Consider the following 15660-nt stretch of genomic DNA (forward strand, 5'->3'; position numbering starts at 1 on the left):
GCTGCCAAAAGGGTAAAAACAGGATAATAGTTTTGCCCGTGTCTGTCTGTCTGTCAGCAAAATATTTCGTAAAGCACTGGATTTACAGAGGAGGAAGTTTTGTAAAGTTTCGATGTTTAGGCTGCAGCTCATACATTTAAAAATGAGTTATTTTATGAACAAATAGTATCCAACCTGTTGTAGGTAGCTTCTCAAACAACCTCAGAGAAAAAGGCTTTTATTCTGACAGGATTGATAAGCTAAAATTCTGTGGTGACTTGCAAGCACAAGCTATGGCTGCAGCAGCTTGCTGTATCACTTCCAGTGCAGCTTGGGGCACTTAACATAGAAAAATTATTATGTTTCAACCTCGAACCATGGTTATTATTACCACTTGTGATACTAAGAAGACATTTTGGAATCATCTAGTTTGTTTATGAGGAAAATAAGATATTTAACTCTTTAAGCTGAGCTGTGATGGAAAGTTCAAAGGCAGAGACAGAAAAATAAACATCCAAAATGTTTGCAGAACCACGATGGGTAACCACATGGTTACCAATGAGGTCTCTGCAGGAACAGATGAAGCAGAACCCAAGAAATCCGATTCAAACTGGCTCAGATTTGGGTCCAGTTGTGGAGCAGAAGGGCCCGGAGCTCAGCGTACGTTCCTTAAGCTGCAGCCGAGGGATGACGCCAGATGCTGCTTTATGTCAGACATGAACAGAAGCTTGTAACTGTATGTTGTTTTTATCGCCTGCTGTCGAAAACCAAGGTGAATATCAACGATAACGTGTGTCTGTTAGCAAATTATCTCAGGAACCACTGAACAGATTTAAATGAAACTCTCAGAAAGTAATCATCAGACGTACATCTACAACTGATGAACTTTTGGAGTCACTCTGATTTAAGACGGAATCCTGGCAAGTACAAGAACGACTTTCACGCCGTTAATTTTACAGATATGGAGCTCCGGTTTCTTGTTTTTGTAGCTGAGACTGATCCCCAGCACACAATCTGAGAGCTCATTAATCACATCAGATCAGTATAAAATTACTGTAATCAACTCAAAGAAAAATAAAGTAAATATCTCATGAACTGAACAGATTTTATTAAATCTTGGAGGAAGTGTTCATTAGAGGAGTACATCTACAACTGTAACACACAGCTGACCTCGGAAAACACAGAAATGGCCAAAACTCAGCACATTTTATAGATATTAAACTTAAATTTGGTGTGGTAGTAGCTGAGGATCATCCTCAATCTTTGCTTATAGCTTTGTAATTAAATGTTAGTGGTAACCCTGTTTGTCTGTTAGCAAAATATGTCATGAACCACTCAGCTGCTTTTAATGAAACTCTCAGAAATCAATTATTGGTTGGACATCCATAACCGATTAACCAGTTCAAGATGGCTGCCACAGCTAATCAACATTAGCCTTTACAAAAATGGCTACACCTAGTGAATGTCACATGTATTAGAAAATGTGGTGTGGTTGTAGCTGAGAGGGGTTCCTGTGAGATCACAGAACTGTGGAGATTGTTCAAAATGTTATTTTCAATGTTTACTTAAACGGCTCCAACTCTGTCAGTTCTCAACATGATCTTAGTCTCAAACTCTGAGAGCATGAAGACAGCAGACTAGTACTAACAGAGTTTGTTCTAGTTTAGAAACATCTGGGATGATGATGGTTATTAAAAGTTTCAGAACCAAAAACCTAGAACATTTTGGTGATTTTACTTATTATTTCATCATGTTGAATTTTTGGATGTGAAATTTGTCCAGAATGATTGATATTGTCTTTTCTAAATTGTTGCTTATTCATTTTATAGATCTGCTGGACAAGAAAACCCCTAACCCTGTCCTGCTGCCAGTATAGTTTGGTGGGATGAAATACTCCAAACAAATGAACAAGAGTTTCAGGACAAACATAACAAAATGTACAATCTGTGTTGTGTTTTGGTCATGAAGCAGCCGTGATACAATGTGGACTTTTAGAGAGGAACCCTTTTTGTCAGACATGAAAAGAAAAAAAAGGTGAAAACCACCACAATACATGCAGCTTGTTTAGAGCAGGGGTCTCCAGTCCTGGTCCTCAGGGCCACAATCCTGCAGGTTTTACTTGTTCCTCTGCTCCAACACACCTGATGTGAATCAATGGGTGATTAACAGGCTTCTGCAGAACATGAAGAGGTGATTTAACCACTGAATCAGGTGTGTTGGAGCAGAGAAACAAGGAAAACATGCAGGATGGAGGCCCTTGAGGACCAGGGTTGGAGACCCCTGTTCTAGATCCTCTCCAACAGGAGGTTAACACAAAGGGAAGGTTGGAGGGGTGAAAAAAAGAAGAAATGAAAGGCCTAGCATTCCTTGAAGGAGTGCGTATGACCCGCTGGCCTTCATCAGAAAGTGTTAAATTAAAATCTTCTTATGATGAGACATGACGGCGTTACAGCTGCTTCGGTTAATCGTGTCATGCACAATCTCATGCATGATTGTTTGAGATGTGGTAACTGTGTGTTGAGGATGACCCTCAGCTACTACCACACAGCTACAGATTAGTAAAATTAAAGTTAGAACCATTTTTGCATTCCCCAAGGCTGGCTGAGGCAGGCATGTTGAATCAAACTGGATCCGACATTTAATCAATTGTAGATGTACAGCCAGTGATTATTTTATGAAAGTTTCATGACAGTCCAATGGTTCATGAAGTATTTTGCTAACAGACAAACAGTGTTGATGGCAAAGTTTTAAGAACAGATATGTTGCAACCAGTTAGGGCTCGAAGTATCTGTTAGAGATGACTCTCAGCTACTACTACACCACATTTTTAGTTCAATATCTGTCAAATTGACTGAACTATAGCCATATTTGTGTTTTCTAAGCCTGTTTAGCTGTGGCAGCCATCTTGAACAGGGATGACTCTAAAAGTTAATCAGTTGTACTTCTGCAAACCATCAGGTTGCTGAGGCGGGGAAGCAGTGCTTCACCAGCTCCGTGTACAGTGAAGGTGGGGTGCTGTTGGCCTCAACCAGTGATGCCATCTGGAATACTTCAAGGACCTTTTCAGTCCCATCAACATGTCTTCTGTGGAGGAAGCAGAGCCAGGACATTCTGGGGTGGGTCCACCCATAAACGTGGCTCCGGGGATGGACGAGATCCACTATGAGTTCCTCCAGGCTCTGGGTGTTGCTGGGCTGTCTTAGTTGACATGGCTTTGCAGCATCATGTGGACATCAGAGGCAGTGCCATTGGGCTGACAGACTGGGGTGGTGGATCCACTTTTTAAGAAGGGGAACCGGAGGGCGTGTTCCACTTACAGGGGAATCACACCACACCTATGGTTACAACTCTGGCTAGTGACTGAAAGAACAAGATCTTGGAAACAGGCAATCAAAAAGAGTTTTCTCCTCGAGGTAGCTGGGCTTCCCCTTCGAGATAGGGTGAGAGGTTTGGTTATCCAGGAGAAACTCAGAGTAGACCTGCTGCTCCTCCACATCAAGAGGAGCCGGTTGAAGTGGTTCGAGCATTTGGTTAGGATGCCCCTGGACGCCTCTCTATGGAGGTGTTCTGGGCGGGTCCAACTGGGAGGAGACCCTAGGGAAGACCCAAGACACAGTGAGGAGCCCGTAAGTCTCTCAGCTGGCCTGGGAACACCTTAGAATCCTCCTGGAAGAGCTGGGAGCAGCAGCTGTGGAGAGAGATGTCTGGGCCTCCCTGCTCAAGCTGCTGCCGCCGCGGCCTGACTCTGGCAGATAATGGATCGTTTCTTAATAAAACTTTCTTTTAAGATTTTCTAATATATGATGTCTTGTTTGTTTGGCCAAAATTAAACAATAGTTGGTCATTTTCTTTGCATTTCTGATTGTCAGAAGCCTGAACAGCCAATCCTGTAACCCCAATGGTGCGTTCAATACCACGAATCAAAGTGTGACCTCACTGTAAAAGATCTCTGAATAACCACTAGCGATTGTATTTATCACATTGCAGTTATATTTATTCTAACGTCTTAATTGTGGTTAACTCATATGAACAAAGAAACGCAAAAGAAACAGAAAAAAATCGGAAAATCATGCATTAGTCATATCTGTGAACTTCTGAAATGTTAGCTTGATGTAAGCTTTCATATGAATTAAGCGAACGCAGGTCAGTGTGATTTATTGATTGAAAGTAACTTCTGGGTTTTTATTATTGTGGATTTTTAGTAAAATACCTTGGCGCTCTGAAACAGGCAGCGTTCTCAAATGTACGATTTTTTAAAATGTCACCTGAACTCAGCATGACGTCAGCAGCCGATCGGCCCACGGCGCGGCAGCCATTTTGTTTTAGTGTCGGTGCGGCTTCGTGGTTAACGTTTCGGGATGTCGTTTTCTGTATTTCAGATTTTATAATAATCTTATCCAGTTTTACTCTAGTAGAAACAGTTTTATGTAAAGTTTATGTCCTGAGTTTGGTGTTTTTTAAACGTGACGTCACGGTAGTAAACACCACGGTAATTACTACACAAACAGCCATCTTAACATTGCACCAGAAGGTTTCGGCCTGTAAGTAGCTTTATGCTAATAAAGCTGCGAGCTGTTGTTAAATATTCATTTTGTTTAATGTTTTTGACATTCAGATTTTACAGTTAGCTGAAGTACTATCTTCCAGTCGTCATAGATTTATATTTTTGTACGTTTTTCATCACTGCTGGGATTCGCTGGTAGTTTTTGCTCCAGCTAGCTGTAAGCAACATTGTTCTACAGTAAGTATGTGATTGTTTAATTACGGTCTTTGTTGTTAAACCCTAACCTTTCATTCGGTATCAGTGTTATTGTCAGAAAACCCGGAAGTGCCTTATTATGAAAAGTTCGCTTGTTTATAATAGTGTTTCATGCTGAGTCGTTTTATACAAAGAAGAGTCGATAGCTGTGTTGAAAGTTTATTTTTATTTATTTGGATTAGCATGTTTAACATGTTTCCAGACTTGATCAGCATGAAACCCGGAGTTCAAGCTGATCGTGGCTGTAACAGGATCCAAGTTTCCGGTCTAAACCCGGACCTGCTAAGACTATATTCGGGATCAGATAGGTGAAATATATAAACACGAGTGTGTTATTTTCAGCAGCCTTCAGAGAGCTGTCTGCACATCACTCACTCACTAAGTTACATATCTGTTTCTGTATTAGTAAAACACTGATCTCCAGCCTTGTTTTCTGACTCCTTGGATCAGTTTCCTGCAGACTGTAAAGCCAGGCGGGAGCAGAAACTGAAAATGTCTCAAACATGACAACAGGACGTGAATGTAGACAGATCTGTTCAGATAAAATGAATATTGAGACAATATGCTTGTCTGCTGTTGGTGTGTTGAAATGTTTTTGCTGTCCTCCTGTCTGTATTAACCCATTTCAGTTTCCGGGGAGTGTTTTTCATTGATCTGTAGGTTTAAAACCACCTTCTCTGCCTTTTCTGGGGATCCCTGGATATGGATAGTTTGTCCCTATGAGAAGGCATTGGCAGAAGATTTTTCCCCCTCTTCAGCATTGTTAAACAGCTGAAAATCACTAGAAGCACAGTTACCCTGCCCCGTTTTTTTCCACTGCCACCTAAAACCAAATGTCACCAAGTCCATGAAGAAGTTGAAGATTTTTTCCCCACACATCTTTTCACCGGGCTCTTCAGTTTAAACCTTTTTTTCTTGTCTGGCTGATTATGTTCCCCAGTTTACTTCTTTTATTAGTCACATCAGTTATTATTAAAAAAATAAAAACAACAACAACAAAGGACTGTTGCATCCAGTATGAGTATTATAGCAGTCCGACGGAGATAAAGAAACTTTCTCTGGGCGACCCACCCCACTTTTCCTCTTATCTCACGGATCGAGTGTTCCTTCAGGACTCTATATTCTCGCGGAGACACCCCACCAGCTGTGAGGGAGACACCTTCTAAGCCACCTCAGGTAAATGTTACAGACACCCTGTGGCTGCTGTATTATTCCTCTGAGTGATCAACTTCTCACGTTTCTTTAGTTGTAAAAAATAAGCATTCATAATTAACTGGAATAATGTCTGATGTGTTTCTGTGTCTTCAGGGCGAGTCCTGTTGTCCCTGAAGACGACCAGCCGACAGGTCACTGCCATCATTTAGTCCACAACCAACTATGACCAACCATGGAGATGACTGCTACTTCTTTTACTACTCCACCTGCAGTAAGGTAAGTGTTTTTACCACAAACCGCACACACACACATACACACACACGCGCGCGCGCGCTGTATCCATTTTAAACTGGAGCACTGATGGCGTTTGCTGTTTAATCCAACGTGACAGGGGGACAGCTGTCCGTTCAGACACTGTGAGGCAGCCATGGGCAACGAGATCGTCTGTAACCTCTGGCAGGAAGGACGCTGCTTCCGCCCCGTCTGCAAGTTTCGCCACATGGAGATCACAGTAAGTCGCATTTAAACACCATTGGTAATTAGAAAGAAAGAATCTTATGAACAGGGAGGGCAGTGTGCCCTCAAAATCACATCACAATATTTAAAACTGTGTAGAAGAAATAAGAGCACTGAATGTTTTATCTGATTGCAGTTTGCAACATGTATTTGTGCAAGCAACTAAAGAGTGTTTCAACCAAAAATACTGAAATTAAAACCCATAAAACATGATTCAGAACAGAGAAATAAGAAGTCAGTGCTGTTAGGAACATGAATTTATCGTCTTCTTCCTAATTAGAGCTAATCTTAGCAACTGTTTTATGTTTTTGTTTAAAAGAAGAAAGTGTGTCTACAGTGTTGGGTTGCAGTGAATAAAGTTGTTTTTACCACAAGTCCTGCAACTGAAAACAGTCTGTTATGGAGCAAAAACTTCAAGCACACACACGTAGGCCTGTACTAATTTTGCTAGTGTGAAATATTTGTGTTCCTTTATTTTCACCAGCTTCACGGCTCAGTGTGGAGAAGTGCTCGTTTTCTGACAGGGGCTGTAGTTTCTACTTTGCAATCTTTTCAAAAAACAAAACTACGGTAGCTCAAACAGATGCGGGTTCATTTTGAGGGTCTGTCCACTGAAGAAGTGCCAGTGCTCGACCAGAGCTGGTTCTTTATTCTTAAAGTTAAGAAGCTGTTTGGTTTTCCTCTGACACAGAGCCACATCATACCATCAGTAAATGTTTGACGCTTCCTCTGGTCTAATCTCAGTATCTCCTCAGATCACAGAATGTGAATAAAAAGCAGTGTTTATCACTTCATCTGAGAACAATGCTTGTGAAGGCAGCTCTATATAATGCTCTGACTCACTTTAACTACAAGACTGGTGAAATAAATAACACAAACTGGAGGAAGGAGAGACAATGAGCTCATGTTATTCCTCTGCTGATTTAAGCGGAGCATTTAGTGTTAACTTGAACAGAGTGAAAGTGAAACTAACTTGTGGGTTTTTAAACTTGGCGCTCATGATCCCGCCTCCTGCTTCTGATAGAAACGGATCTTTGCTCTGGTCCAGCGGAGTAAACTGCTCTATAGTGGGAATGACAGTCCTTATAATTGTTTGGCTTCGAAGCAAAAATAACCTTTAGCTTGTAGAGTTTGGACTACAGACACTGAACGGAACTTTTTGGTGCACGAAGGATAAATTTTACAGATTTAGTTAAATGATTGTTTCCTTCCATTTGTTGTGATTCATCTGAACAGAAAAACAGAAAGGAGATCCCGTGTTACTGGGAGAACCAACCGGCTGGCTGCCAGAAGCCACACTGTGCATTCCTTCACGAGAAGTCCCGTTACATTGAAGGCGTCTTCGTCCCTCCTGATAAAAGTAAACAAACTTTGTAATGAACGAGATCACGTTTGACTGATCTGTAAAATACAGTAATGACAGCGGGTGTAATTGTTCCAGGTCAGAGCAAGAACGAGGAGGTGCAACACGAGGAACCAGTTCTTCCTCCAACTCCTCCTCAGACCATTACAGCCAATCCTCAGCTCAGAGGAGTCATCAAGACAGACACTCAGGAACCAGTGCCGAGCCCAACACACCCGCCTGTAGTCATCAACCCAGCTGACGATGATGAGGACGAAGATGGTACAGAATACATCCACGTGATAGAAGAGGTTCCTTTTACTCTCGTCTTCACTCACACACAGCTGTGTTTTCAGATCAGTTCTCAGAGGAAGGAGAGGAAAACAAAACCGGTCCTTCACCCAAGAAAATGTCTAAATCAGGTCAGACTTCTGCTGTATTCATAAAATAATTAGATTTGTGTGTATTATGTGTATTAATGCTGCATATTTCCAGGTGATTTGCTGAATTTTGGGGTGAGCACGTTGGAGGAGATCCGTCTCAGGAAGGCTTTGAAGGCCAGCATGAAAAAAGCAGGGTACCCCATCCAGAGTGCTGAAACTTCTGCCACCAAAGAGAAGGAGAACATCCGCTCATTTTACCGAACAACCCTCTCAGAGTCCACAGGTGAGTCCACAGGTGAGACCAACAGTGTTGTAGAGTGATGGTCAGACTAAATAATCATTCAGGGAGTTGAAAACTGACTCAACAGCAGTAAAGACTTTGTAATATGTACTTGTTTTCAATGATTACAAGAGTTCTCTAATTGTTTAGGTTATAAAACAAACATTCCTATATTGTAAAAATGTTAATGAACATGTAGAGTAATGGTGCCACAGTGATGTCCTGTTCTGACCCATTTTGTTGTCGGTCTAAAACCAGGCTCACTGGAGTTTGAAGAAACTCCCAAACCAAGGCTCAGTGTGACCGAGAGGCTTGGAAGAAAGATTCCCAACACCGGTGAGTTTCTGCTCTCATTCACGAGTTCTACGGTTAATGAGGGTCACGTTATAATCTGAAGCTTGTGACGTATTAGATTTCAAAAATGGAGACAAGGTTCCACTGAAGAGACGCCTGGGCAGGGTGGTGGATGAAGAGCAACCATCGGTTCTTCCTCAGAAAGGTGAGGGTGGTGTGCACTGAAACTGATCAGACACGCTGAATTCACACTTTGTGATCTTCTGTTAACTTCTAAATATAGAAATTCAATGTTGCTTGAAGAAGGCTGTTCCTGTGTTATATGTTTGCTTATGTAGTTTTATTGTGAAAAGAACAGGAAGTGAAAGCTTACTGAAACTGAACAAATGCTGGAGTAAAGCAAACACTGTAGCTTCAGGGAGATACATCCACGACAGGAGATTTATTATTTGACCAAGTGAAACAACAAGTGGAGAAACAACAAGTCCAGGATGAGGGGCAGAAATTGACACTTACTGGTAAATGCCAAAAGCACAGAAGCTACAAAAGATGCTTCAGAGTCCTTTCGGCTGCTTGTGGCTGCTGTGTGTGGATTTAAAATCGGCTGCATGGAGTAGGATTGTCCCTGACGTCCTCCAGAACTCCTCTCTGTCACGTCTCAATGTTTGCAGGTGTTCTCACAGAAATCCTCAATATTGTTGCTTAAATTTTAAACATGTTTAAATAATTTGTGTAACAAATCTTCTCTCAAAATAGTTGCAGAGTTGTTGCAGGCATCTCGAACACATCTCAGTTTAATTTCTTTCATTTCCTGCATGAGAACTGTCCCTTGTCAGAAAACATCTGAGGCTGAAGCTCTGAATGTCCAGATGATAAATACTAATTATTATAAAAACTTCCTGTCCTCATTTCTAAAGTGTACGCCAGTAGATTAAAGCAGAAATGTAGGGGTGGTTACCACGGTGGGTACAAAACAGGCTGAGATGGGCATGATGTGGGCAGAGGTGGACAATTAAATAATGTGCACAACCTAGAATACAGTTTACAAGCCATACATCCAAAAATATGCTGATTTTAAAAAATCGTCCATGCAGAATGTCCTTACATGGCTTGATTATCACTTGGTCCCAAACACTCAGACTTTAGTGAGACGGCAACTGAGAATTAGCAAATCCATCAGAAAATCTTTATCTGTTTTATTTTTTCTCATTTCTCCAGCTTTGAAAACTGTGAGGGAAAGACTTGGATCCCCTGCTGGTCTTGTTGCAGTCACTCAGCTAGGTAAGAAGTTCAGTATGATTGAGAAGTTGGGTGTAGATTATACTAAAGTGTGTTGGTTAAAACAATACTCTCGTTTTACAGCTGAGACTGAGGCTCCAAAAGCTCCTGAACAGATCCGCATCAAAACTCTAGAGGAGATCAAACAAGAGAAAGCAGCCAAGTCTCAAAACCAGAAAAATTCTTCTTTAGATGTTACTCCAAACGCCTCTAAAACTAATCCAACTAAAGCCACCAAGTTTACAAAACGAGGCATCACTGTGAAAGTTGGAAAAACCTTTTCAGAGATCCTTCGGGCCAAGAAGAAACAGCAGGATGAGGAGGAGATAAAGAATGCTGATCAGGTGATGGAGAGCTCTCCAGACAGGAACCAGGAGGAACTAGAGCCAAAAGATGTGGAGAAGGTTCGAGTTAAGACCCTCGAAGAGATCCGCAGGGAGAAGGCAGCTCGAAGCCAGGCTCAACAGGCCGAGCCCTCTGAAACCAAGAAGAGCTCTGATTCTGAGAATCTTCTCAAGAGACGACGTCTTCTGTGCATCAAGAAGCCGCCAACCCAGAGTAAGACTTAACGGGACAACGTTCAGCAGGAATGTTTTGATCAGTGTAGCAGTCAAAGTGAATCTGTCAAATCTTGTTTTTGACCTGAGATTTCCCTCCTGACAGGTGACATCTCATCAGAGAAAAGTGCTGACGTGGCAGAGAAGGACACTCCGCCTGCTGCGCCTCAGGTAGGTGGGGTCAGCCTGATTCATCGGTACTGTCTGTTTCGCTGCTCACTGCTGGAAACTCTCCTGTCTCTCCAGACCAGTAACAGCATCAAGGTCAAGACCTTTGAGGAGATCATGAGGGAGAAACGCCTTCGAAAACAGGAAATGCAAGAGCAGGTTCAGTCCTCAGCTGAAGCAGAGCCCTCCCACAACCAGACTGTCACTAGAGTCATGAAGAGAAAAGTTCCTACTAAAAGCAATCCAACATCATCAGAACCTTCAGTGACTTCCTCCACAGTCTGTAAACTCCCCTCCCTGAAAGCAGCACCTTCACAGCACCTTCAGAGCAGGACACCACCTCCTGATACCACCGCTGAGGCCTCCGCCCCAGAGAGGCAGGGCTCTCCTCCTGATCCTGAGTGCCAGGGCAGCTCCAGGGAGGTTCCTGACAAAAACACCAACGCCTCCACACCACGGTCCTCAAGCAGGCTGAGCAGAGAGGTCCCACAGGACAGTAACCAGACCAGAACCACAGAACACCCTGAAGTCTCCAAAGGTACTCGCCTCTTAAAGGAGTCACTGGGGTTCATTCAGTTATCAGTAAGCAGTGTCTCACCTGCAGCAGAAACTGGTTGGAATATCAGACAGAAGTTTTCTGAGGGGTGGGACCAGTTTGAGAGTGGGCAATAAATACAGTTCTTTTGAATCTCTAATATTGTATAAAAGTTTGGAGTCGGTCTGTAATGGACGGGTCTGTCTGAAGCTTGAATGTGTTTAACATCCAAACTATCTGATGGAAAACAAATGCAGTGTAAACTAACATTTGCTTCAACAGCTGTAATTATTTATTGTTATTGTTTTCATCGTGTGGTTTGTCTGCCCACTGTTCTTCCACACGGTCCATTACTCAGTCTTTACTGTAAAGAACCAATCAAATGTGATCGTTAACAGCTTTGAGACAGGCAGAAATCTGCTGTGGTCTCGGTCCTGATCAGATATTGATTACTGATGACTCCAAAGACTGATCAGTGTGGGAGTATGTGACAGGCTAAGAGAAGACGTTGAACACCAGCTGATTGTTATGTTTCGTCTGGTTGCAGTGAGACCGAAGCTGAACGTGAGGCCGTCTGTGATGAAACCTGCGGTGCAGGTGAAGCCGGGCCCGAAGAAGAGAGGGTCAGAGTGCTCGGCTGTGGCTGCTGTCAAACCTCTGAACGCCACGGCTCAGGAGGGGCCAACGTGTACAGACACACAGGTAGGCAGTCAGCCGCTTCGTGTTCTTACAGCAGCGTTTCTGTCAGTCTGGGTGAAGGGAACCAGCACATTGCTCCTGTGTGGGGTGTAGCTGGTGCCATTTTAATTCATTTGAGGTAAAATACTGATTATAAAGAAATACGTGGTAGTAATTTTGCTTTCTTATCAGGTGTTCCCGTCCTCGAACTCCACGCTGAGCCGTAGTCCCACCGCCCCCCTGGATTCTGGTCTGAGCTCCAGCCCACCAAGAGAGGATCTTCAGACGGTCCCCGTCTTCACTCAGAGCCAGAAAAACAAACCAGCCGTCAGCATCGCTGCTGTCAGAGAGTTCTGCACTGTCCCCCAGAGGTAAAAACACAGGTTAAAACTGACATGAATAATAATATAATCAGTTTTGATTTTCACAAGTTTTCTCACAGTAAAGATACTCAAAAACAGAAACCCTGTTTCCACAAGTTTCTAAAATAAAACAAACTTGGATCTAGGTTTTATTGATTTGTTTAGATGTGTATTTACCAGACACAAGGACAAATAAAACTATCTTCACCTGTCAGACAGAGTCGGGCGTTTTTAATATCATCAGTTTCTGAGCTACATAAACTCAACATAATGAAAAACTGAGGTGTTTATTTGGGAACTGTTGTAGATGTGGCCTCCAGGAGCCGAGGCTTGAAGGCCAGTGGTGCCCGTCAGGACTCACACACGTGGAGATGGATGTTAATACAGTTTGTTCTGTAACTACAGAGCCACGTGTTGTGTGTTTCAGCCCAGTCCTGAAAACTCCCGCTCAGTCCAGGACAAGACGATCCAGTGCAGCAGCATCCCGTGCTGCCTCCTCCTCCAGTGCCGATGCCTCCTCCTCCGCTGTAGATGACTTTGAGGAGCTGATCAACCAGTTCACCGACGATCACCTGGAGGAAGACGTCGATCCAGCCATCGGAGAAGATGACCTGTTGCAGGAGCTGTCAGAAATGATTGACAGCTGAGGGATCCACCCCGCCTCCAACCTATCATGACTTTATTTTCACACCCAGGATCTACCATGAACCGTTTCAGAGCTGTAGCTTTCTGTTTCTCTTTGCTTTGCTGTGATTATCTGTTGGTTGAGGGGCTCCCCTGAGAGCTTCAGACTTTGATCATGTCTCTTTGGGACAAACCTGAACAGGTAAACACAGTGTTGTAGTTTGTCAGGATGTAAATGATGCAGAGTTGTAGAGAGAAGTCTGATCTGTATACTATGTATGCTGAATGTAGAAACAATGAGTCCTTCCAGCAGCTGGATCTGTTTTATGTCTGAGAGGGGACGAGAGTCTAGTTCCTGTAAGATGATTTTTATTTCTTCCTGAACAGCACCTGAGAGGAACCTTTTTCCCCATCTCAACCTTTCCTTTAGTTGATTTAATATTTTGACTGAAAAGTTTTGGTTTGAAACAGCTAGTCTGGGATAAAATCCTCACTACTCTGTAAAGATTATAAGAAAACATCTCAGGGACTGTTTCTATGTTCTTTGTAAGAAAACATTTTGATTTCACACCTGGTTTATTTTTTCTCTCCTGTAACAATTTACGAGTGTTGGTCTTGTAAAAGTTAAAAAAAGTGAAAAAGTTAGTTTTCTGGTCTTACTATGCGTTTCAGGATCTTATTGTTCCAAATGCCTTGTACAAACTTCTGTAAATAAAAATACTTTTAATGACAAATTGGATCAGTAATTATTTAGATTAGTAAATTTACTAATAAATGTTATTTACTTTATTATTGGGTGTCTGTGTAAAAAATAAAACATTTCTAAGTTAGATATTTAATACCTGACATTGAAATTAACAGCAGAGTTAAAAAAATGACTGGTTCACTTTATTAACTACTTTAAATCACAACACCACTTTAACTAAGTTAACTAGTACTCTTAACTCTAACTCAGTCAATTCAACAGGTATTGTGTTGAAGTTTTGTGTGGTAGTGACTGAGAGTCATTTACAGCACATACTCTGATTGTGATATTTCATGAGATTGCACATAATTTTTTCAAGGTTTGACCAAAATGGCATAAACCTTGTTAACATAAGATGATCTTAGTCTGACATAAAAGGTGGCAGCCAGCATGTTACTTCAAGGAATGTTAGGCCTTTTATTTATACAGCATTAATTCACACCAAAAGTCATCTTAGTGCACTATACAACAGATGTCCAAACCAGAAGTCTAATTTCATCCAAAAACAGATTGAAGTCAAATTACAGTCAACTCATTCCAATTGTAATTTGATATACTCCTACTCATTACATTATAAAATGCCAGTTAGTAAAAGAAAGCAAGAAAAAGTTGTCTCTTCAGAAGGAAATCTGCAGATTGCATCAAATCTTCACTTCATCACAATCCTCCATCCAGTGGAAAGAAATGAGCAGCGAGAGGACAGGACAATGACAGAGGACAAATGATCCAGGTCTGGTTTCTATGGGAAGAAAAACTAAGGGATAGCTCAGGAAACGCAAACCAACCTGAACTATAGTGTTTCCTTGTAAACGACAGAGTGACTAAATATCAGAATATGGAAAACAAAACAGTTAAACTTCCTGCATCCAAGCAGTTTGGGTTTTAAAAGAAACTGTTTATGCAGTGCTAATTGTTTTCTTTTATTTTTTTTTACTAGAATCAACTCGTGCAGACATTTTTTTTATTTACAAATGTATTAAGTTCTTGAAACAATACTTTTCATTGTCAGTCAGAGAAACAGTAAGTCATTACAAGATAATTTAATAATTAATGTGTAGGAGACAGAATTCATCATGTGTACATGTTCTCCCTGTTGGTTCTGTTTTGGACTGGATACCTGTTCAGGTGTGGCCTGTACCGGCTCCCTGTGATGGATGGATGGCCCTTTTTCTGCAATACCTTCTGTATTTTGTGAAAGTGGTGCTTACTTAAACAAAATTTGTTTATTGATATTAAAGACAATATGATTACTTTTTCAAGAAATACATTATTCAAACTGATGTTAAATTAACCTAATCCTAATTTTGATTCAAATTTAATGTAGAAGTGCCTCATCTTCAATTTAAAGTCAAAATGAAAATATCAAATCCCATAGTTGATGCAAGCATTGAATTTATATAATAAATGTGAAAAGCAGCTCTTTCTTATTGTCCATCTTCGCCTTGTTCCTCAGGTGCAGTGACCCTCCCGTCCTGCAGGGGGCGCTGCTGTAAGCAGCCTGCCGCTTGTACTTCCGGTGTGGTGGATGTAAACAGAGGCAGCTGCAGAAAACATGACCAAACTGGAGCTGCTGAACGTGTTCCTGAACGACAGGCTGACGGCGGCGGCTGAGGAGATTTTCCGCGCCGTGAAGGACACCGTGGCGGAGTACCAGAGCGAAGTGCTGCGGTCCAGGGAGGAGAACGAGCGGCTGCGGCGGCTCCTGAGCGCCGCGGTGCAACACCTCCTGCCGTCAGGTCTGTGCACTGCTGCGGTCCTCTGCACCCAGAACCGAGCTGTCCTGGAACCGTGGACCAGGACAGCTCGGTTCTGTCCTGGAGCCGTGGACAGAACCGAGCTGTCCTGGGGCTGTCCTGGAGCCGTCCTGGGGCTGTCCTGGTCCAGGACAGAACCGAGCTGTCCTGGGGCTGTCCTGGGGCTGTCCTGGAGCTGTCCTGGAGCTGTCCTGGTCCAGGACAGAACCGAGCCGTCCTGGAGCCGTCCTGGAGCCGTGGACCAGGACGGC

General features: G+C 42.5%; 2 protein-coding genes across 3 annotated transcripts in view; both read left to right on the plus strand.

Annotated features, from left to right (window-relative positions):
- The first annotated feature begins 4288 nt into the window (after positions 1–4288).
- zc3h11a (zinc finger CCCH-type containing 11A) lies at positions 4289–13644 on the plus strand. 2 transcript variants are annotated; one of them, XM_017437137.3, is made up of 17 exons: positions 4289–4720; positions 5851–5914; positions 6047–6169; positions 6285–6404; positions 7646–7769; positions 7851–8033; positions 8108–8173; positions 8247–8429; positions 8673–8750; positions 8827–8913; positions 9927–9989; positions 10071–10544; positions 10650–10714; positions 10790–11249; positions 11794–11948; positions 12117–12295; positions 12714–13644. In XM_017437137.3, exons 3-17 carry the CDS (start codon positions 6116–6118, stop codon positions 12931–12933), a joined length of 2511 nt encoding a protein of 836 aa, XP_017292626.1. In that variant the 5' UTR covers positions 4289–4720; positions 5851–5914; positions 6047–6115; the 3' UTR covers positions 12934–13644. The 2 variants fall into 2 exon arrangements, with proteins under 2 accessions (XP_017292626.1, XP_017292627.1); XM_017437138.3 differs by having other exon boundaries at positions 4289–5914; positions 8247–8417.
- A 1485-nt stretch (positions 13645–15129) lies between these two features.
- Positions 15130–15660, plus strand: part of LOC108248371 (zinc finger protein 287) — a 2543-nt gene continuing 2012 nt past the window's right edge. Inside the window, exon 1 of the mRNA XM_017437109.3 lies at positions 15130–15391. Coding sequence (XP_017292598.1) covers positions 15208–15391 — 184 coding nt within the window. The 5' untranslated portion in view covers positions 15130–15207. The remainder of the gene's footprint in view (positions 15392–15660) is intronic.

The sequence above is a fragment of the Kryptolebias marmoratus genome, linkage group LG4, assembly GCF_001649575.2.
Source record: "Kryptolebias marmoratus isolate JLee-2015 linkage group LG4, ASM164957v2, whole genome shotgun sequence".
NCBI classification, from domain to species: Eukaryota; Metazoa; Chordata; class Actinopteri; order Cyprinodontiformes; family Rivulidae; genus Kryptolebias; species Kryptolebias marmoratus.